Raw genomic sequence first — 24,152 nt, forward strand, 5'->3', positions numbered from 1 at the left:
CGTCACCTCCAGCTGACATCTGCCCATCCCCCAAGCCTCTAGACTCTTGCCCTGATCTTACATGATGTGTGCGATTATTTATGGAACGTGTGCCACATGCTCAGAGCTGAGGAACCAACAGGGAAGAGACCCACAGGTCTTGCCTCCCTAGCAGGCAGGAAGAATCCTGGAAACGAGGGGCCAGAAAACAGGGATGGGAAAGGGGGAAGCTGAAGGCATTTTGGTGGAAATGGTACCTAAAATGAGCCCAGAATGAAGCCTAAAAGGTAAGTACAAAGGCCCTGGATAACAGAGAATGAATGGGATGAGGAGAGAGGATGCTGGCTAGCACGCATCCATTCTGTAAGGTCTCATTGGTTTATAAAGAGTGGTTTGGCTTTTGCTATGAGCCACACACAAGCTTGGGGTAGAGGAGTAAGCAGGTTGGGAAACATTTACATAGAGTCCCTCTGGGGGCCATGGAAAGGCTGTGGACAGCCAGACTGAAGATGAAGATGTCACTGTGGGTGGGAGAAAAAGAAGAGAGGATGTCCTTGAGGTCTTTGGCCTGGAGTTGCCATTAACTGGGAAAGCAAGTGCTAGAGAAGGAGCAGATGTCGGGGGCAGTGAAGGACCTGCTTGCTTTGGGACACACCCCCACGATACACAGAAGAACGTGGCGTGGGAGGATGGGCCCATGCCCACAGGTTCATGTGTGAAATTTACAGGCAAACAAAGACACAAACACAGCATGGGCACACGATGGCTGCTGAAGGCTAATGTCGAGAGAAGATGAGGAGGAAGAGGAAACGAAGGGGCAGCCAGGAAGAGAGGGACCCTGGGACCTGTCAGGTTTAGGCTAAAGGCCAGTTAGGCCATTCCCCTGTAGCAGCCTTTCCCTGTCTTCGGAGCTTCACAGCTGTTGACAAGTCCCCTATTAAGAGTCTGTCTGTACATCTGTAACAGGCTCCCCAGGTATCCCGACTCCAGGAATGAGCTGCTAAATCCCAGACCACGTTCAGTAAAGGCTGTCCTGAGGTTCTTCCTAGCGCCACCCACCAGCTGACTCTGGGATCCCTGTGGCTACAGGGCAAGGCAGACACCCCACCTGCCTGTGAGTCTGTAACTCTGAGGTACTCCCCAGGTCCCCACTCTCCCAGTGACAATTCACAGACCCCAGGCAAACAGACTCTGGAACATCCTAGGCCTACTGGTAGAATGGTGCATCTTAACTAACTGCACTCCTCCTCCTCCTCCTCCTCCTCCTCCCCCTCCTCCCCCTCCTCCTCCTCCCCCTCCCCCTCCTCCCCCTCCTCCTCCTCCCCCTCCTCCTCCTCCTCCCCCTCCTCCTCCCCCTCCTCCTCCTCCCCCTCCTCCTCCTCCTCCTCCCCCTCCTCCTCCTCCTCCCCCTCCTCCTCCTCCTCCTCCTCCTCCTCCTCCTCCTCCTCCCCCCCCCCTCCTCCTCCTCCTCCTCCTCCTCCTCCACCGTACCATCTAAGTCATACATTAACAAGATTCCTTCCTCCCTTCCTCACCATGCAAGATACCCTGTCCCCCTCCCCCATAGCCCTAAAACATTCTTGTCCGAGCAGTCTCAAATCTTCTCTTTTCTCTTCAGACCCCTCCACGCTCTCACTGGCATCAGATAAATCTTATGGCCTCTCGGGCCATGGTGGCGCATGCTTTGAATTCCAGCACTCAGAAGGCAGAGGCAGGTGGATCTCTGTGAATTCAGGTTTTGTCGCAGCAACAAAATGGTCTACCACAAGAGGCCCCATGGCAAAGTGTAAGGTGTGACCTGATGAATAATGCTCCTAAAAGGCACTGAGACCCTGGGGTCGGGGTTCCACCACTGGCAGATAATGAGTCGTGTGATCTTAATGCTGGGCTTCTCACTCAATGGGTGAAGCCCATGCTCTTAGGAAATACAGCCTGGACTGTGGCGTTGGTGACCCGTTCAGGAAAACAAGGATGGGAAGAGTAAACGGGGTGGTAAAGAGAAAGGAAGGACTTGTAGCAAAATGCTCACAATCAAGTAGGGGCTCCGGGGAAAGCACACAGGTGCACACTGATGTTTTAGGTTGGTTTGTGTGTGGGTACAGTTTTGCAAAATGAAACTGGGGCTAGGCTTGGTGGCTTGAGTCTGTAACCCCAGTACTAGGAGGTTGAGGTAACAGGGTTGCCTTGAACTCGAAGCCATTTTGGACTACAGAGTGAGCCTCTTTGCCCACCTAGTTTTAACCCCTCCCGTACCCCTCATCATTCCTGAGGGATGCAGCCTCTCCATCCGTTCCTCCCTTCTGCACTGAGCACTCTAGAATCTTCCAGGCCAAGGGCCCAAGCATGGGTAAAGGATCTGAGACAGGATCCTGGGTCTCAGGTGGAGGGCTTTGGGGGGAGGGGATCACAACACACCAATGATCCATTCTCAAGTCTGTTTTCCTCAGTTTCCCTCAAACTATGAGCTCCACAAAATGGAGGTCAGGGTATAGAGTAACAAGTCTACCCTGAAATCAAACTTAGTTGTAGTAATGGGTTCAGAAAGCATGCATAAGGCTGGGGGTGGGCTTTCCGAGCTCACCCAGCACCCCTTTGGCAGATCTCTCACCCACTGTGGGATAGCCCCTTACCTGAGACACATTGACAAACTTTGGGTCACCAAGCATGGTCCTCTTGGCATAGGCAAACCGGAAGGCCTCCACGATACGGTGATACGTCAGCGCCTTCTCTTCAGGGGTTGCCACACTCTTCGGAGAGAAGTTGTATCCTGAGTGGTATCCAAGCACACATTGGCAGGCAATTAGGGCTCAAGGGGTTAATAGATCTCTGAGCCATGTTCCCCGCACTCTGCCTTAGGAAAAGAAATACATAATAACCAACAGCAGTGGCCATTTGAGAAAGATGTGGTCCAGACAAGGGCATACCATCATGGACATGGCAGGTACAGTTCGGGGGTCCCCGAGGTCTATAGGTTTCTTGAAGACCACTTAGATTAGCCAGAAACACACTCTGGGCATGGCCTCTGCCACACTCTTCTTCTTCCTGAACGTTTTTCCTCTTCCAGCTACTGTCACCCCTTCCCACCCCCCATGGGCACCCCCTGGCACTCAACACTGCTCCAGGAGGCCACAGCCATGAGGCAGGGCGGGTACTCTATCAGTTCACTGATGGAAAGACAGAGGGCAAAGAGACCCAGCAAATATGGAGTACCAGGAAGGACACTCTATGTCCCGGCTCCTTAGCAGGGCTAGAGCGAGATAGCTCACCTTTGAGGATGTTCAAGATGAGAACCAGCACCGGCCCGCTGAGTGGGGCACTGGGCACATACAGTGTCGAGTCCCCAAGGCTGATGCTCATCGGGTGCTCAATCAGCTCCGCACGGTAGTCATTCAGGTCCTGGACTGTCATAATGCCTCCTGCCGTGGGACAGCGGCTCAGTGGATGTGCGTTGGGATTGTACCATGGTTGGGGACAGGGTTGCATCATGTGGGTCTTGGTTTACCACTGGGCAGAGTATAGGGTGAAACCAAGAAGTATGGCCAAGGGTGCACTATGGGGTCAGGGGCTGTTTATGAAGGAGGATGGTCACCATTGAGTAAAAAGACAGGTGTGTACCACAGTGAGGAGACAGTCTATACCATCAGAAGGGACCACAGTGCCATCAGACTGGTAGCCCTGACCATCACTGGCAGCCCTAGGCACTAATGGTGCTTACCACCTATACCAGGCCCAAACAACAGCCTCCTTACCAACCTTCTTTCACCTCTGCAGCCAGAGCTTGTGGTGATAATTTGTTGTACTCTAATAAAACTTGCCTGAAGATCAGAGGACGGAGCCAGCCACAGAGTTAAACATAGAGGCCAGGCAGTGGTGGCCACACCTTTAATCCTAGCACTCGGGAGGCAGAGATCCGTCTGGATCTCTGTGAGTTTAAGGCCACACTGGGCTACATGAGACTGATCCAGTCTAGGAGAGAAACAGAGCCAGGCAGTGGTGGCACACACCTTTAACCCCAGTATTTGGGAAGCACACCCGCCATTAATCCCAGCACTAGGAAGGCTGAGATAGGAAGTGAAATGGCTGGGCGGAGAAAGGCGTATAAGGTGTGAGGAGACAGGAACTCAGAGCCTTTTGGCTGAGGACTCAAGAGATATTTCATGGAGTTGTTGGCAAGGTGAGAAGTGGCTGCTGCTTGTGCCTTTGTCTTTCTGATCTTTCAACATTTACCCCAATATCTGACTCCGGGTTTTTATTATAAGACCATTTAGGATTCATACAACAAGAGGTCTTTCCCAAGTGTAGACTACCCGCTTCTTCCATCCCACCCTTCCCAGACTCCTCCTTCATGGCCATGTAGATGGGAGAAGACTCTCGATTCTCTGAGGAACTGGTGCTAAGTAGGATTTACAGCCGTAGATGTCAACATGCTAATTCCCCCACTTCATGGAAACAGGACAGAAATAACAAGGCCACAGCCAAGTCCTCAGGCTGCCCCACCCAAAACCCCTCTAAAAGCCCTCTCAGAAATTCTTCCTCAGACCTTGTAGTCCTCCCCGTGAGTCAGACCTCCCTTCTTCCCCTTAGCCCGTGCTCTTCTCTCTCTGCCTGACATCCATTGCCGCTTACTTCTCACATGCCATCCTCCCAGCCTCTCCGTCTAGCTCCTCCTCAGCCCCAAGGGCTCCTACACCCCTACTCACGCTCTAGGGGGTTTCCTGTGCAGCTCAGCCTCTAGGGATGAGCCAGGAGCTATGGATCCAAGTGGTCCACACTGACCATCCCCTGCCAAGTGCTCCCTGAGGACCCAGATGCCAACCTAGGCAGGGAGCACCTCAGAGCCTGGGCCCCACTCACTGAAGCCCACTCACCAGCCTCCTGGATGTCCTTCACAATCTGGGCTGTGAGGCTCCCGTTGTAGAAGGCCTGGGCACCTTCCTGGGCCAGTACCTGCAACGTATCGGCCAGCCTGGGCATAGTCACTGTCTCGCCCTCCCGAAGCACCTTCCCGTGACGGCAGAAGACCTCGCTGGGGCAGAGAAGACTCACGTAAGGCATCAGATGCGGAAAACTGGACCTGTCATACCTCACACCCACCCCTCACCCTTTGGTCCTCAGGATGTAGAGTACGAGTACAAGTATCAGGTAGAGCCTGTTGGGTGGGGGGGCTATCCTCTCACTTGGGGTTTCTAGTTGTCCCATCTTGCTCAGAGCACACAGTGTTCACTCTAAACCAGGTTCTAAATGTGTACACACACACACACACACACACACACACACACACACACACACACATGCACGCACACACGCACACACGCACACACACACACACACATACACAATGAGAGGTTTAACAACTTAACCCCGCTGAGCGGCAGGCTCCTGAGAGCAGAGCACAGAGCTCCACCAGCCCTGCCCCCCAGGCTGGGTCACCTAGACATGAGGCTGCTCACCACAAGGCAGGTGTCTGTTCAATGATGTCCCGTTTTCTGTCCAGGGCCATTGCCAAGCCCTTGCCCACAGGGAAGCCATAGCGGGCCAACTCAATGCTGGGCTGGAAGAGGCGAGCCCAGGGTAATCGCCCATGCCGTTGGTGTGCCAGCTGGTAGCCACTGATTTCACCAGGAACTGCCACTGAAAGGCCACCTAGGAGCCAGGGTTGAGGGGAGCAGAGTTTGAAAGACAGACAGACAGACAGACAGAGACAGAGAGAGAGGGTTAGTGGCTGAGTCTGGTCATTGCTACTAGGTCATTGCTACTCTGCTCCTAGGAGGCTGAGGCAGGTAGATCTCTGTGAGTTCAAGGCCACCCTGGTCTACAGAGCAAGTTCCAGTACAGCCAGAGCTACACAGAGAAACCCTGTCTCGAAGAACCAAATTAAAAAAAAAAAAAAAAAAGAAAAGAAAAGTGAGCAAAGGGCCGGTGTGGTTACTCTGTAGTAGAATGCCCATCTGGTTTGTTCCCAGAACCATATTAAAAAACCAACACCACCAGCAGCGGCAGTATTCCAGGCACTTTCTTTCCCTGGCCCATTTAATGCTGGGTCTAGAGCAGCTTGGAAGGGAAGGGATTTGTTGCTAGGGATCAAACCCAGGACCTTACTGAGCTACATCCCCGTCCTAAGCAAAGAGAGACTTAAGATCACAGCTGAGCTCCACAGGCAAGAAGTCTTGACCAAACACTCCTCACAGGGTACTGAACGGGGAGCAGGCGGCTGTGCACTAAGGTGTGCTGGCCCAGATGAGTGGATGTGTCTTCCCTACTCGAGCTCCTGTATCAGGCCTATGATTGTACGCAAGACTTGGGGAAAGCCAGACCCCTCCCAACTCTCAGTCTGAGTTACCCTCCATCATTCCTGTCCCAGACAATCCCTGGGCTCCTCTAGAATATCACAAAGTAAAATCAGCATGAGATGGGCCAGCTCTGTGGCAAGAGCCATGTGCTGGCTAGTTTTATGTCAACTTGACACAAGCTAGAGAGTCATCAGAGAGGAGGGACCCTCAACGGAGAAAAATCTTTCCCTAAGATCAGGGTGTAGGCAAGCCTGTAGAACATCCTCTTACTTAGTGACTGAGGTGGGAAGGCCCAGCTAATTGTAGGTGGTACCACCTCTGGGCTAGTGGTCCTGGGTTGTATAAGAAAGCAGGCTGAGCAAGCCAAGGGGAACAAGACAGTAAGCAGCACCCCTCCATGGCCTCTGCATCAGTTCCTGCCTCCAGGTTCCTGTCTTCACTACTTTTGATAACAGACTGTTATATGGAACTGTGAGTGAAATATACCCTTCCCTCTCCAAGTTGCTTTTGGTAATGGTGTTCTTCACAGCAATAATAACCCAAACCAAGACAGGGCCTTTACTCCTTTCTACTACACAGCTCAGAAGACCTGACATCTGGCGCACAATCCATCCCAACTTAAAAGCGATCTTCACTGGGGGTTGGTGAAGTCGCTCCGTGAGAGAACACTCGCCTAGCATGCATGAGGTACCAGGTTTGATTCCCAGTACCACAAACAAAACAATGACAAAAACAATAAACGCACAAGTCACCCCTCTCCTGAGCTCTCCGGTCTCACGCCACCCTGCCTGTGAAGCTCATGGGTCACCCCGGTGCTGCCGGACCCAGCACCCTGCTCAAGTTTTGCTGGATTATGACTCTCCTCAGCCACCTACGTCATGCCTGCCCATCTTCCCTCTCCTAACATCCACTTTGTCTCCTGAGACATTACCTATTTCTTAGTGATGCCTCCCAGCTCTGGACTTGAGCTTCTACTGACACCTCTCCTGTGTATCCTCTTGCCCAGACCATTTTCCTCATCAGCAGGTCCCAGTACCCACCTACCCACAGGAAGCAAGCGCTTCAGACTTCACACACCCGAAACAACCATTGAAACCTACTCCCCAACATCCCTGTCTGTAGCCGGAGAGTTTCTCTCCGGGTCTTGCCAAGTCCCTGCAGTCCAGCAGCCCACTTATAAAATAACCACTCAGATGCTTATGTTATTTATAAACTGTATGGCCATGGCAGGCTTCTTGTTACCTAGTTCTTCTATCTTAAATTAACCCATTTCTATTAATCTATACCTTGCCACATGACTTGTGGCTTACCAATACTTTACATCCTGCTTCTCATGGCGGCGGCTGGCAGTGTCTCTCTGCCTCAGCCTTCCACTACCCAGACTTCTCCTCTCTTTGTCCCGCCTATACTTCCTGCCTGGCTACTGGCCAATCAGCATTTTATTTATCAATCATCCATAGTACCTGTCTGTTTCTCTTAGGGCTAGTCTGTCCACCCAGGCACAGACCAAGGACCATATCGGGTCACTTGGGTTTCCTGTAAGCGCATATCACCCAAAGAGTTGACAGATCTTGACTTCATCTATGTGTTTTTAGGTCTGACCAAACCACCATGGATTATTGGGGTAACTTTCTAACATGTCCCCACTAGTTCCCTCCACCTTACAGAGGGTTGTAGGGGTCCTAGGGCTTTAGGGGTCCCATCATTTAGGTGTATCCTCCACTGCTCAGACAAGAGACAGGAGCATCACAGTAGCCTATAAGGCTCCTAGCTACTTACGCCATTCCCTCTGACACCAAATTCCTCCTCTCAGGCCACATGCTCCCTGGGTCTCTGCAAGGCTTAATCTCCATCCCTCCTCCTGGGTCCCTCAACCTTTCCCACCTCTCCTGAGACACCAACATGACTCTTCTCACCCCACACCTCTGAGTCCTTGCCCAGATGTCTCTCTCCTGCCCTGAACACTCTACCCTCTGCTCTCCCCACAACGTAAATGACTCTGCCATGCACTCAGTGCTCCTTGCCACCTGGAAGGGCTCTGGTCCTGGCTATGAGTAGCATCGATTGTCTCTGCTTCGTGAACAGTACCCAGCACTGTAAGAGGTTTCAATAGCCCTGGTTAAAGAGTGAATTCTAAGCACCCACAAGCATTCTCATACTCAAGAGGTTTCATTGCTATACATCCTAAGTTTCTCAATGAATGTGAAGTCAAAGATAGTTGTGAGGGGAGGAATCCAAAGAGGCCACACACAGGGCATCACCCAAGAATCTTCTTCCTGGGTGTCACACCTGCCCCCATGCCTCCACCTTCTTATTCTGCAATCTATGGCAGCTCTTCTGAGTAGTGACTCTAAAGGGAACACTGGCTTCCACTCACCTGCCTGGGGAGCTTGAGAGTCCCTTCCCCATTTAAAGCCTGGTTAGAGAAGAGAGACCCCACCTGTACCCAGAGAGCTGTTTCCACAAATGGACAAATAATTGAATGAATTCAATGTCTACTATTAAAAACATAGGATTGAGACAGCTCAGGCTCCACCCCAGCTCTACCATCTACTAGCTCACATGGTTTGCAGGACCTCGCTGGGTTTTACCAACCCACCTGTAGGCCAGGAATAAACATGGTGTCTTCTTCCAGCCCCGGGGGTATAGGGAGGATACAAGAGCCTCATCAGCAAAAACCACTGGGCAAGGGGGCAGTCCCCGTGACCCCTGGGAAGTGTGAGTAATCTCTCAGTATCCAGAAGCCCCCAAGAATACCAAACTACATGGATGCCTGCATCCCTTAAATGAAGCATCCTCTTGTGAATTTAATTGTCTGGCTATTGCTCACAGTCATTATTGCCCTGTAAAGCCTATGTAACTAGCTGCCCACTTAACCACGTAGGGAGTGTTGATAAGGAATAAAGTCTGTATGTGTTCAATATAAAAGTAATTGAGCTTGTATAGAGATTTATTTATTTATTTTTTAAGTGTGTGAATTCTTGGCCCACATGTATGTGTATGTACCATGACCTGTTATATGACTAGGAGGGGATCAGAAAAGGGCATCAGATTCGCCCGGACTGGAGTTTACAGGTGGTTGCAAGCCACCATGTGGGTGCTAGGAATCAAACCAGGTCCTCTGTGGACACCAGGAATCCGCTGTGATTATCCTCTCCATGTGCACACCAAGTGGCCCAGTGCAAGGCTGAGAAGAAATAAAAGAGCCTACCCCTACCCTCACGATGGTGATTAAGCACTCACTATAGGAGGGTGTCATGGGTACCAGAGCTGTCCCCAGGCCTCACACAGGTGTGTGTGCCCTGTGAGCGCATATCCATACCTGTGGCCCATGTGACAGCTTACCTTCTTCAGAGTCCTTCGAGTTGTTGAACATGCTGGCATTGGCCAGCCTGGGAGCCACCTCACGGGCATTGATAACCTCAGCTTTCCCTATGAAAAGAAACATGTTGGCAGGCCGGGTTGTCCCCAGCCCCTCCTGTCAAGGGAGCCCAGCGGTGGCCCAGCTATACTGCTCTAGTCTGACGTGAGCGGGATGGACCGAATCACTCACCCTCTTCACCCTGGGCACTCACGTGTGGTGCTGTTGTAGATGGTGAAGAATAGGCCGCCCCCGATGCCCATACTGTGGGCATTCATGAGCCCCATACATAGCAGGCTTGCGATGGCTGCATCCACCACGGAACCACCCTCCTGTAGCATGTCCCTGTAGGCAGCACATAGGAAGGGGAGAACCTGAGGGCTTCCCAGTCTTTCAGGAGCACCCTGCCACCCTCTCTGGTCACCCTGCCCAAAGGAAGACAGAAGAAGAGCAAGCCTACACTAGATCATTCTGGTTTGAGACAGAATCCCGCTGCATCCCACTCACTACGTAAGCCCAAGCTGGCCTCCAACCTCAGCCTCCTGAGAGGAGAGGTGATCGGAGCTGCTGTGCTCAGCTGAGCCGGGTTTTCCTTTCCTTTGTTCGTTCTCCACCTGTTTTTGTTTATGGGGTCAGGGTTTTAACCCAAGGGCTGAGAGATGGCAGGTGGGATTTTTGGTTTGGATTGGCTTTTTTAAAAATTTGTTTTATCAGCCGGGCGGTGGTGGCGCACGCCTTTAATCCCAGCACTCGGGAGGCAGAGCCACGCGGATCTCTGAGAGTTCGAGGCCAGCCTGGGCTACCAAGTCAGTTCCAGGAAAAGGCACAAAGCTACACAGAGAAACCCTGTCTCGAAAAACCAAAAAAAAAAAAAAAAAAAATTTGTTTTATCTTGGAGAGAGAGAGAGAGAGAGAGAGAGAGAGAGAGAGAGAGAGAGAGAGGAGGGAGGGAGGGAGAGGGAGAAGTGTGAAGTGCAGGTTCCTACAAAGGTCAGAGGAGGGCATTAGATCCCTTGGATTGAAGGTCCAGGCAGTTGGGAGCCGCCTGACATGGGGGAACTCGGGTTCTTTGAAAGAACAGCACACACTCTGAATCATTGAACCATCTCTCTGGCTCCAAAGTTTTTGCTTTTTGGTTTTTTGTTTGTTTGTTTGTTTGTTTTTGAGACAGGTTCTCACTATGTAGCTCTGGAACTCATTATGGAAACCAGGCTGGTCTCAAACTTGCAGAGATCCACCTGCCTCTGCCTCCTGAGTGCTGAGATTAAAGGCACGTGCCACAATGCCTAGCAAATATATATATATATATATATATTTTTTTTTTTTTTTCTTTTCCAAGCAAACAAATATACGTGATTTAGTTGTGAAAAGGGAGGCTATTTTTATCAATAACTTTTTTTCTGATTATGTCTCTAAATGGAAGCTGACTTTTACGTATAATGAGATAAAAAATTTAAAATGGGTGGAGGCTAGCCAGAGAGATGGCTGCTCTTTCAGAGGACCTGTGTTCAATTCTCAACCCCCAGGCCCCACATCTCAGCTCACAATTGTCTGTAATCCCCAGTTCCAGGGGATCCAACGCTCTCTTCTGGCCTCTGAGGGGAACCAGACATGCAAGTGGCGCATAAACATACATTCAGGCAAAACACCCATACACATACATTTTTTTAATTAAAAAGAAAAAAACCCACAAACTAAAATGGGAATGGAATTGCACCATTTTTCAGAGACAATACTGAAAAAGAGGAGCCCAAGTTGGCTGTGGGAAAATTAATACCCCGCTCTCAGCGTCTCTGTCCCTTCTCCCCTAGACAGCGGCTACCAAGAGAGTCCAAGGGAAGGATGGGCAGCCCCCTGGGCCTTGGATACTCTGTCCACTTTACAGATGGGGAACCTGAGTCTTGCCCAAGCCACTGTCTTCCAGTGTGCCTTGCCCTGGAGCCGGCAGACCTACTCACCGGCCAATCTCTGAGCAGCGCTTGGCGTCCGTGGCCACGGCTGCCCTGGTGTACACATGGTCGGGCTTCCTAGAAGTGTAGGGCAGCCAGATGCAGAGGCCAATGATGACGAATACCAGAACCACGGCCACCAGGCCCAGCATCACAAACCGATTCTTCATGGTTCTGTTGTCCAGTGAGAAGGAGTAGGGTCAGGCCCAGCCTTGGGAACTCCCAGACCATCCCCCACAGGGCATGGTCTAAAGTCAAGCCTCAGGAACACAGCCCTGTGCCTCCTTTTAGCCTCCTGGAACATGCGTGGGCTGTCCAGCCCCCAGATCTCTGGCCAGACCATTCCTTCTGCCGGAAGCTCTGGATCCCACCTCTGCTACTGCAGAACCTGTTTATCTTCAGGGCTCATCCCTGTATAGACTTCATTCCCAGCACAGACCCTCCAAGGAGACATTTCAGACTCCATGTGCCCTGGGAACCTGCCTACAGAAGCCAAGATGCTACTGCCCTGAGATAAACTTCAGGAAGGAGAGGATTCACCACACTCCTTCTGTGTCCCCTACGCTAGCCGAGAGCCTGGCACTATCTGTGGACCCCTAGAGCGGCTTGGGGTTGGATATCTATCATGCCTCCCAAGGAGACCCAACAGTCCCCTGAAATAAGTAGACTAGCGACACAGGTCAGGACTTACCGTCCAGTAGGAGCTCTGCACCTTCCCTGGGGAGGTGGCTCCCGAAAAACAGCTGTATAGACAAGCAGGAGCTCCCCACACTCCACAGAAACCTACGATCAGTCTTCCCCGAAACCGCCGCCGATGCAGGCCACCTCCTAGTACTCCTGAAAGTCACAAGTTATACCTGAAGTGGGCCCAGAACTTCCTGAAGTGCCTGATGTGATGATGTCCCTCTGCCTCCCATTGAACTCTGGAGCCAAAGAGCCTGCCAGCCGCTTGCCTGTATGCATGACTTCTCTCAAGCACTGCCCAGGGAAGGGGTCACAGAGCAGGGCAGGGAGGGGCCCGGGCATTCATGTGTAAACCCAGGATTTGGAAGTAAGAGCAGCATGTGAGCAAAGGGATTCAAGGGTCCAGGCCCATCCTGAGACTGGAGTTGGTATTCACCTGTTGTGGGACTCCTGTGTGCAGCAGGCTGTCACTTGCTGGGGTGTTTTTGCATGACTTGGATGAGAGCATGTGAAGTGTTAACTGGTTGGGGTGGCTAACACCTCTAAAGCTAGCCTTCAGGTATCTGAAGCGGAAGAATTGCCATGGATTTGAGCCCAGCAGAGGCTACCTAGTGAATTCTAGGCTGGCCTGTGCTACGGTATGAGATACTGTCTCAAAAAAGGGGGGAAAAAGTTGTGGGAGGGGATGAAGAGATGGCTCAGTGTTTAAAAGCGCTCACTGGCTGCTCTTCCAGAAGACCCGGGTTCGATTCCCAGCACCCACATGGCAGCTCACAGATCTGATGCCCTCTTCTGGTCTCTGTGGGCACCAGACATGTGGACAGCACACAGATAAATATGCAAACAAAACACTCATACACAGAAAATAAAGTAAACAAGTCTTAAAAGGAAAACAGGTGTGCCTCCTGACTGCTTCCCCTGAAGATTTCCTCCCAGACCATACTGGGAAGGAAACCCCCTCACCTTACTCTGAGGCTAGAGGGAAGGATGTAACCAAACGAGGGAGGAATGTGTTGACAAAAGTGTGGGATGCTCTCCTCCCAGACTCTATTCCCTCCAAAGGATGGCATCCACGGGAGAGCCTTTTCATGAAGTCCTGGCTGCCTCCTGTTGCACGAATCCTAAATGGTCTCATAAGAAAAACCCGGAGGCAGATATTGGGGTGAATGCTGAAAGATCAGAGGAAACAAGCCTCAGCCACTTCTCACCTCGCCAACTCCTCAGCCAATTCTGTCTCCACGAATCCTCAGACTGAATGCTTCTGAAGCCTCAGCAGAAAGGCTCTGAGTTCCTGTCTCCTCCAGCCTTATAGTCCTTTCTCCGCCCAGCCATTTCACTTCCTGTCTCAACCTCCCTAGTGCTGGAATTAAAGGCGAGTGACTCCCAAGTACTGGGATTAAAGGTATGTGCCACCACTGCCTGGCTCTGTTTTCTCTTATAGACTGGATTAATCTCGTGTAATCCAGGGTGGCTTTGAACTCACAGATCCATTAGTGTGGTGATATTTTGTGTGTACTCTTAACAAAAAAAGTTTGCCTGAAGATAAGAGGACAAAGACAGCCACTAGATTAAACATAGAGGCCAGGCAGCGGTGGCACACACCTTTAATCCTAGCACTCGGGAGGCAGAGATCGATCTGGATCTCTGTGAGTTCAAAGCCACCCTAGACTATATGAGATTAATCCAGTCTATAAGAGAAACAGTAGCTTGTTTCCTCTGATCTTTCGGCATTTACCCCAATATCTGTCTCTGGGTTTTTTTTTTTATAAGACCATTTAGAATTTCTGCAACAGCCTCCCACTCTGGTTCTCCCCGTCCTTATTCAGAGCACCTGAGTTCAGGACCAGACAGGGTATCCCATGGTCTAGGAATGGAGTTCTCGTCCCCTCCCCATACCTGAGGATAAAATGTCTGACTCCATAATGGAAAAGCTCCTCTGCCCTGGCGTGGTGGGTTGGGTGGTGGGTGGTGTAACACGACTTGGTGCCTCATCTCATGTGGGAAAGTAGATTTGCAACTCTTGAGGCAGAGGGGGGAAACTGAGTCCCCAGAGCAGAGGAGACACCACCCTGTGTCCCCAGTAGTATTCCTAGTAGCTCTCCCTGCCAGAATCCAGGCATGGTTCTGACCTGAAGTCAGTCTCATTCCTGTAATCGGTCTAGCCAGCTTGGCCCTCCAGAAGGCAGCTGGAGAGTTCCTCCTATCCATCGGGGCAATCAGGCCCTGTCCTTGTGGTCCAAGGCTCAGTCTATATCCTTTTCCAGACCCGATAGCCTTCTGAGCACATACCCTGGGCCCCGGGGTGAGCCTAGGTCAGGTTCTAGGATTTCTGGTGAGAAAGTCACACTGGGGGTCTCAAAGGGTCTTAGGAGCCAGGCCAGCAACATGTGGCATCATTCATTGCTGGTACAGAACACTCCCATATGCAGTAGGTTAGGGAATGGGCATGGCCAGTGCTCCGCCTATGGCCTCAAGCAGCTCTGGTCCAATTGGGGGATCTTGGGATTCCTTTCTCCCAGGTTTGGGGCTGTAACCTAAAAGTAGTCTCAGGGCCCTGAGGTGAGCCATCTGTGACTCCCACATTACATGTTTCATCCTTCCTTGTCTACCCGGGCATCCCTCTGTCCATCTAACAGCCCCAGAAGGACACCCAGAAGGATTCCCTCTTCCAAAGAGGCTGGGGAAGGAAGTGGGCAGCCTTGACACCTGACCCTGTCCCTTCCTCCTGGGACAGCCTGACAGGGAGGGCTGGCCCTGCCTCCTGCCAGCTGCTGTTCCAGTCCAAGCGGAAGACGCCCTGCTGGAAGCCTGGCCTTCCATTTCCCACCCCTCCACCACAAGTTTTCTCAAAGATTCACTACAAGAATGCATAAGGCCAGAAGCCCTGGCTCCACCCAAATGGGTGTGGGGATGGAAACTGAGGCACTGCTCCTCAAACCCAGACCCTTCCCTCTCTGTGACTCTCGTGGGTTTCCCAGAGGTCCTGGAAGCAGTGGGGACCCAGGAGAGAGCCCTCTCTTCCTCAGGACAGTTCTGGGATGGGGAGGAAGAGGTAAATGGGTCCACCTAGGAAGTCCTGGCCATGGAACTGATTGCCACCCCCCAGAAGCAGCCAGAGCCATGCCTGTCACCCTGGCAGAAGAGTTCAGCGTCCCCGCCCCTGACTTGGTATCAGGATCTGAGGTTGGACGTCTCCTCAGGGCAGAGGTGGGAAAAGGCTAGCAGAAGCAAAGGACCCATGTGCTTACCTAATCCCAGAGGGGCAAGAGGTCAGCTAAGGGGTGCCTAGATCCCAGAAGGGCAGCTGCAGGCTTCTGAGTGGGGTGTGGAATAGGGAGTCCTCTGCAAGAGGTCCAGCCAGACTGGGAGGATGGTCAACATTGACGTCACAGCAGCAAGGAGGCGCTGCCATGAGCCTTGTCCCCAGGTGGCTAAAGTTCATGCAGCCCCAGGAGGGCCCTGAGCAGGGAGGTGGGAGGTGCTAAGGGCCTGGGAAAGGGGCTCCCCTTTCTCAGATTCAGTTCCCTCCAGAGGGCAGAGGCCACCGGTGAGCCCTTCCAGAGAGCCCCTGCTAAGTTCCTCTGTGACTTTAGAGACAGACACAATGTCCCTGAAATGTTCCTGAGGCAGTGAAGTAGGGATGTCCCCTGGCACTAGACCACAGTCCAGATCTTAGAGGCGTTGCTGTGCCTTACCGGTCAGTGACAGGTGTATTTCTGGAACAGGGCCTAGGGCCACAGCGTCCAGACCGGTTCAACCACCAATCAAGGAACATTAGCTCCACAGGGCTAATCAATGACAGGAACAGCCTAGAAAGGGCAAGGCCCAGAGAAGGCCAGACCTATCCCAAAGTCACACAACCCATCAGGGCAAACCTGCCACCTGGTTCCTGCCCCAAATTGCTGCATGTCCCTGACTAGCTCACCAATGAAGTTCCAACAAGACACAGTTGTGGATCTGCCTCAAAAGGCACCCTGTTCCCTCCTGGTCCTCATTGGCCAAGAGGAGCAGTTCCCCAACTCCAGCACAAAGTGTGGTAGACTCCCTATATTCATCAGGGTACAAACCTCATATGCCTAGAGATGCTGGCTGCTGTCACACACACCCCCACACCACACACATGCATACTGTATACACATACATTGACCACATATACATATACACCACACACATGTACATACACACATACTGCACACATACACACATAATGCATACACACATATACTGTATACACACTACACACACCCACACACCCACCCACCCACACCCCCACACACACATACACACACATAAACCATATATACATACTGCACACACACTCACATAATACACACACACACACACACATACTGCACACACATATACATCACACACAAGCACACACACACATCACACACACATACCCCGAGCTGAATCTAGGCTGAGTAAAGCAGGTTCACAAGATGCAATGAGAAGTGGGTACAAGAAAGACAGACCAACAGCCAAACGGAAATGTCTCTGCTAATCCTCCAGCAGATCCACTAGAGTCCGTGGGCTGTTATGAAGTCTCAGGGTCACAGGAGTCAAATGAGGTAGGTTTAAAGACACCTACCAGCAAGAAATGAAGTTTAAGGCCAGGCATGGTGGCGCACACCTTTAACCTCAGCTCTGGGGGGCAGAGTCAGACTGATCTCTGTGAGTTCCAGGCCAGCCAGAGCTACAGAGTGCGGTGTCTCAAAAAGAAAGAAAACAAGAAACTGAAGTTTAGACAAAGGCAGTTTGCCCAGGACCATGTCCCTGGGAGGTCTGCAGATCACACACGGACCAGGACACCCCATCCCACCCCAAATGCTTGTAAGGACACCTGGGTACAAGAACACAGACCTCTTTGGCCTCCCAGTCCTGTCTGTAAGTAAGAAGGACACTTGCTTCTCCCAGACCTGAAGTTGGAATCTGCCTTAAGTTTGCTGCCCAAACTGGTGTGGATGGCAGAGGATCAGAAAACACACCTATAATCCCCTTACACACACCTATACCCCTTTACACACACACACACACACACACACACCTGTAACCCTTACACACACACACCTATAACCCTTACACACATGCCTATACTCCTTACACACACCTATACCCCTTACACACACACACACCCCTATACCCCTTACACACACACACACCTATACTCCTTTACACACACACACCTGTAACCCTTACACACACACCTATAACCCTTACACATATGCCTATACTCCTTACACACACCTATACCCCTTACACACACACACACACACACCTATACCCCTTACACACACACCTCTATCTACCCTTTCTACTGCTTGCTGGGAACTTAATGAAAGAGCTTAAAATGCAGAGGCACAGACCTAGAGGGGACAGAGCCTCCTGGAGCTGAGTAAATGACTCATTGCACAACGGTCCCTGCCCCACCCCCAGCCCAAGCCCAGAGAGGGACAGGCATGGCTGGAGGGCACAGCGTCTCCAGAACACTGGCCATCACTCCTGCCAGGGGCTGTATGATCTTCTCGGCTCTCAGCTGCTTTCTGCTCTTAATCCCAAATCCACTTCCAGGGAACCAGGACTCCAAAGCTTCTTTTGAGAAGTCTGTGACTCCACTCCAAACCCTTAACCCCCACCCTACCCCTGCAGAAGAGGGAGAGGAAAGCCTGGGCAGGTCCCCTCATGCCCTGTTGTCAGATAAGAAATAGGGCTCTGCCTACCTGTGTGAACCCAAAGGGACCAGGGCACCGGAGCCTGCGCCGGCCTGCCCGTTATCCAGAAGTGTGTGGCACTCCTGCTGCGCAGGTGGCCGCGAGGAGACTCTGAGAGGATCACTAGAGTCCCTAGAGTGGCATGGCAGAGCTGAGGGACAGAACCAGGTCTTCACACATTCTTGGGAGGGTCCCCAAGTCTATTTTGCCCCGCCAACGATGTCCAGCAACTCAGAGAGAGAGAGAGAGAGGAGGACTCTGGGGTCACACCGCGGCTGGGGCACATCCAGACACGTGCTGCATTCACTCCGGGTTCCACACCAGCGGAAGACTAAGTCCCCATCCCCAGCTGTGACCCAGCTCCACCCTTCCCTCCCCCAGCTGGCTGGGGATGGGAGGAGGTTTTAAAGGTACAGGAACTACTCCAGGTAGAGAGAGGGTTAGCTCCAAATCCAATCCCTGGTGCCATGTGACCTGGAACGGTAGGGGATAGCGCAGAGCCTGGGAGGTTCCCAGTGAGAAACCTGAGTCCGGGGGCAGGTAGAGCTTAGAGAAGCTTTAAAAAGAGGAGGGAGGACTGTGGTTCCTGTGTTCAAATAGGGGTCGCATAGAGCTGGGGTGCAGCCAGATGTCCTAACAGCCCAGTAGAAGTTATGGCTGAAACCCTCTGAGGCCCCACAAGGTCTAAGGAGCCTTTCCAGATGGAGGCTGGCCCTCTGGACTATCTGGACCACAGAGTTGGGGAAGGGCTACTACTCCACGTATTTTGGTTTACTGGACTGAAGGACGTCTCACGACCCAAGAGTCTTTCCTGATCCCTCAACTTTCTAGATAAAGGCAATCTGGCCGATGGGTGGGGGTGGGGGTGGGGGTGGGGGTGCACTTGACTGGGGAAGTGGGGGACCATCTGTTTAAGGCCTCACAACCTCTCAGTGAATAAGTTTCCAACAGAGGGGAAAAATCAGAAGCCTCTAGGCCCTGGGATCTCACAGTGTGTGGCCTGTCAGATTCTCTTCCTTTATCATGGGCCTCAGTTTCCCCTCCTTCCTTCACCACCACCCCCTCCTCCCCTCCCCCATCTTCTCCTACTCCCTCTGAACTCTTCTCCTAAGAAGCCTCCAACCTGCTTGGAAATAACACGGTGCTCTCCGGGCCCACACAAAGGCTCAGTAGGTAACGGTGTCTCCTGCTGAGCCGGACAGTGGGAGTTTCAGGAACCAAAGTCAAGTGGCCAAGGAGAGAATGGCCAAGGAGAAAGCTGTCCTCTGATCCCCACAGCACTCTGTAGCACATGTATGTATACACACACACACACACACACACACACACACACACACACTAAATGAACAAACACTGGGGGCTGAAAAGACAGCTCAGTAGTTAAGAGTACTGACGACCCTTTCTTCTGAGGACCCAGGTTCGATTCCCAGCACCCACATGGTGGCTCACAGCCATCTCTAACTCCAGTTCCAGGGGTATCTGATGTCCTCTGTGACTTCCTTGGGCACTTGCACATATGGGGTGCATAGACATACATGTTGGCAAAATACATACACACATAAAATAATAAAATAAAACTTAGAATAATTTAATTATTATTTATGTGTACATGTATATGTTTGTGCATGAGGTCAGAGGGGTGTCAGGTCCCCTGAGGCTGGATTCACTGGCAGGTGTGAGCTGCCTGATGTGGGTGCTGGGAATTGAATTTGAATCCTCTGCAAGAACAGTATATGATAGATATATGTGTGTGTGCGCGTGTGTGTGTGTGTGTGTGTGTGTGTGTGTGTGTGTGTGCGTGTGTGTGTGCGTGTGTGTGCGCGTGCGTGTGTGTGTGTGTGTGTGTGTGTGTGTGTGTGTGTGTGTGTGTGTGCGCGCATTGGTATTGACCTGCATGTCTTTGTGAGGGAGTCAGATCCACTGGAACTTGAGTTACAGACAGGTGTGAGCTGCCATGTGGGTGCTGGGAATTGAACCTGGGTCCTCTGGAAGAGCAACCAGTGCTCTTAACTGCTGAGTCATCTCTCCAGCACCCAGTATGTGCTCTTAACCACTGAGATGTCTCTCCAGCTCCAAAGTCATAACATAAAATAAATTTAAAAGAAAGGTTTAAAACAAACAAACAGAAAAACCCATGGACTGGAGAGAGTTCCATGGTTAAGACCCTGGATGCTCTTCCAGAGGACCTAGGTTCGATTCCCATCACCCGCATGGTGGCCCACAACTGTCTATAACTCCAGTTCCAGGTGATCTGACTCAATTCTGGTCTCCAGGGTCACCAGGCACACAAATGGTCCACAGGCAAACAGAAAATAAAATTAAAAAAATAAAACAAACATTCAAGCAAAACACCATACACAGAAAATAAAACTAAAAAAAAAAAACAAAACAAACCGTGCTTTTAGCCAGGTAGGGAGGTCAGGGCCTAGGATGGAAGCCCCAGGAAAGGCTCAGGGTTGGGGCTGAGCCTGGACTGAGGCAGGAGGAAACCTGTGAGTCTGGAGGCTGGACCTTAGCGTTGCAGAGGCAGCTACGGACGGTTCCATGGATGGCGTGGAGGCCTCTTGACCTCCCTTAGCCTCACTTCGAACTCTAAGGTGTCAAGGCTGGAAACGGGGGCAGCCAAGCCTGCAAGCCTAGACCTTGAAAGCCAGGCCAGTCTGGACTTTGAGAACCCTGGGAGGTTGGTGAATATATCACCATGCTGGGTAACCCATTAACCCTGGCTTGCTCATTAAGACCCTTGTGGGTGCCTCTTTACTCCTTGGCTAGTTCTGGGGAACTAGCTGGGCAGAGGGCAGTCGTGAGAAGGGAATGTTGGTGGGGGCGGGAGCTGAGGGCTTAGCTGACCTGGGCTCTTTGTGTGCTTAACCCTGCAGGAGATTTTGCATGCCAGAGTAGCCTGAGGGTACCACACCACCATTCCAGCGCCTTTCATCTTAAATTCCTTCCTTCTGGGCTGGTACCATCTGTCCATGCCTCAGGGGCCTTGACCAGGCGGAAGACTTAGGAACAGACTTCACATCTAGAGGGGAGGCTCAGGAATTACTCCAGCTCTCCTCTCCAGAGAACATTCTAGAGAAACAGGTTCACAGTGGCCCCCAAGGTACTTCCTGTTTCAAAAAGGTTTTCTTCCCCCACCCCATCTTAGAAAACCAAACACTGGTAAAGCAAGACTTGTGTTGTCAGTACAGGAAACCAGAGCTGGGGTGGCAGTTCTGTGGGCTGAGGAGGGGTTCTGCCCCCCCTCCCCCCCCCCCCCCCCCCCGCCATTCAGTGGGACAGAAACCTATTAAAGAAAGGCTGTGCCAACCACTTCCTGAAACTGGCATCTCATTGCAGCCTCCAGCCACACCCCATGTCACTGTCAGGTCCAGAAGGCTGACCACACCTGAATGCCAGGAAGCTCTGGGCAGATCCTGAGCCCCCGGTGGGTAAGGGTTATAGGCTGAGGTCAATAGTCTAAGCTGCACACTCAGTGTGAGTAAGCAAAATGGGTGGATCCAGAGTAAGCGGCACCTTCCCCCCGACACACTCTAGAACACCTGGGGCAGGCTCACCCTCCTTATCCTGGAAGCCAGGAACTCTGATACCATCCGGGGACATTTTATGCCCCCTCTTAGTAAACTAGTGGACTGAAACTGACTTCAGATCTCAAACATCATAACAACTTAATCAACTTTAAGATGATAGAATCTCAAAGTTTGTTCTGATTTTCCAGCACCCTAGAAATGCCAGTTTACACATCTGCCCCATAGGGGAGCTCATCGTCTCTAAAGGTGGTTGGCAAGTTCTCTCCAGGGTCAAGCCTCAGCCTGCCTCTTGTGGTGCCTTCTACAAGCTACAAGAGTCAGCTCATTTTGGATGGGTCTGGTCTCAGACCCTTCAAATCATCTGAGGCCACAGATCAGAGAGACAGGGGACACCCATGCCCTGTGGCTACCTGGCTATAACCTCTCAGAACCACATAGACCACACTGGCTGGATGGAAGAGTCCAGTGTCATCCCGTGGTGATGAGGAGACTAGCCCTGACCGACCACAGCAGGGACAGAGCTCCTGTGCTCCCTTCCCCTCCCCAGGCCTGGCTTTTTGGTACCATCCAGCACTCACCTTTGTGTGTAAGTGAAACCTGAGTCAAGTGTGTGATTCTCCAGAATGTCAGCTTTGTTAATGCCTGGGAGCATTCAGCAGCCTGGCACCTGGTGGGTCAAGTCCAACTCCAAAATCCAATGGTAGAATCTCAGAGACATGGGCCCTGTGGTCCCTGTTTCAAACCTGACCTCACTGAGAGCTGGTATGGGGACCTGGGAAGCCTTCCCTTTCGGGCCTCAGTTTCCTCTCCGGAGAAGACAGGGAACTAGAGAGTCAATGAGACAGCCTTCAGGGGGTCCAGGAGCTCTCCGAAGCCTCAGTGTTGGCCTGGCTCTGGCACTCAGATCAGAAGTCACTTCTGTCCTGCCTGATGAACAATTCAGAGGCAAGGCACAAAGTGCCCCCTTCCTGGCTGTCCTGCCCTCCCTGCTCAGGTGGCATTTATTGTAATTCCCGGTAATTTTCTGTGGTGTCTGGAATCTCCAGGGAGTTGGGAGAGAAGCCCTGTCCTATCCATGTCCTGGTCTTCCCATCACAGGCCATAGTCTGCAGGAAAGCCAACTCAGTTCTGTTTCACCATCTCCCGGACCACAGGCCAAGCATTCCTGTTCACCCACCACTTCCCTGTGACTTTATTGGTACCCAAAACTGCCCGACATTCCCCATACACGCCATGCCTAGCTTACCCAGGCTCCCAAGAGCTTCTTCCTTTGGAGCAGCTCCTCTGCCTCTCTTACCTCTTGGATGCTGAACATTATTCACACAGAGCCCAAGTCTGAGGCACTGGCTGTGTCAGATGCCCGAGGTCAACATGCCCAAACCTGAGCAAGCAACTGCCCTCCTCAGACCTCTACCAGCCACAAAAGCCAGAGCCCAGCCCCTCACTGGTCCCTTCCAATCGGTGCTATCTGTGACTTCCTCCGAGCCACACCTAACACCCTCCTCCCACCAGCCCCTCTCGGCCACTCCTATCACCTGGTGACGCCCAGTCATAGGTTGCAATGTGGTTGTTTCTCTAATGGAGCTCCAGTGTTGTTCAACATGCAAATTGGAACACTTTCCTCTCCCACTGGGAAACCCTTCAAAGGCCCCCTTTGCCCTGCAGAGAAATTCTTGCCTTGCTGGTGCCTGCCTCTTTGCACTCAATGCTCCTGCCAGGACAATTTACAGGCTACTACCTTGGCCCATTTCTCATACCCCCTACCTCCACACCACCTTCCTTCACCTTGATTTGCACCCAACTCTGTGGGCCAGCTGTCACTCCTACTGGCGCTGCTGTAGCCTGGGCAGCATTCACAGCACCCAGTGATTGTTCCCAAAAGGATGGATGCTAGCTGAGGGGGTAGATGGGTGGGCTCATTATAAAGCCATAAAGAGGGGCTAGGTGTGGCTCAAAGGTAGAATGATTGCCAAACATGCAAATGATGCTGGGTTCAACTATCAGTGCCAAAAGAAGAAGAAGATGCTACAGAAGATTAATTACTTAAAAATAAATAAATAAATAATAAAAGCACACTTATGCAGCGCTGTGCGGTGCCGGCTCCTTTACCCATGTCTCTTAGCCTGGAATGCCCTTGTCATTTTGCAGACAAGGAAACTGAGGTTTCCAGAGGTTTCTGTGGTGTGTTGTTTTCCCATGCACACTAGGGAGCTCAGAGCGTGGCCTGATTTAGAGATAGAGTCTTCACAAGATAATTGGCTGAGATGAGATCATACTGGATTAGGATAGGCCCTAAATGCGGTAATTAGTGGTCTCACAAGATGGCCATCTGAGCAGTCGTACAGGGGGGACAGGCCTGTGGAGATGGAGGCTGAGGTCGGAGGGACCCAAGCACAAGCCAAACAGTCCCAAGGATTGCCAGGAAGCTCAGAAGAAGAGGGGGGGGGGGTGAGATGGCCCTGTAGTCTTCAAGGGAGCATGGCTTTGCTAACATTTGGATTCCAGGCTTCCAATACCAGAACTTGGCTCTTTTAAGCCATTGAACTTGCTGCTTTGATTGGTTGTAGCAACCACATTAAAGTAATAGTTCTTCCTCCTTTGTCTATGGCTGCACACTCAGGAAAGAGCGAGCAGGGAACCTGAAT

At 51.8% G+C, this 24,152-nt stretch overlaps 1 protein-coding gene across 1 annotated transcript in view; it reads right to left on the reverse strand.

Moving 5' to 3' along the window:
• Ggt1 (gamma-glutamyltransferase 1) overlaps nucleotides 1–22,920 on the reverse strand; it is a 24,791-nt gene extending 1,871 nt beyond the window's left edge. Inside the window, 9 exon segments of the mRNA XM_059282446.1 lie at nucleotides 2,610–2,746; nucleotides 3,246–3,395; nucleotides 4,848–5,005; nucleotides 5,430–5,622; nucleotides 9,615–9,701; nucleotides 9,845–9,975; nucleotides 11,589–11,753; nucleotides 12,271–12,416; nucleotides 22,805–22,920. Of these exon segments, the coding sequence (XP_059138429.1) occupies nucleotides 2,610–2,746; nucleotides 3,246–3,395; nucleotides 4,848–5,005; nucleotides 5,430–5,622; nucleotides 9,615–9,701; nucleotides 9,845–9,975; nucleotides 11,589–11,749 (1,017 nt within the window). The 5' untranslated portion in view covers nucleotides 11,750–11,753; nucleotides 12,271–12,416; nucleotides 22,805–22,920.
• Nucleotides 22,921–24,152: the final 1,232 nt, after the last annotated feature.

The sequence above is a fragment of the Peromyscus eremicus genome, chromosome 16_21, assembly GCF_949786415.1.
Source record: "Peromyscus eremicus chromosome 16_21, PerEre_H2_v1, whole genome shotgun sequence".
In the NCBI taxonomy this organism is placed as follows: domain Eukaryota; kingdom Metazoa; phylum Chordata; class Mammalia; order Rodentia; family Cricetidae; genus Peromyscus; species Peromyscus eremicus.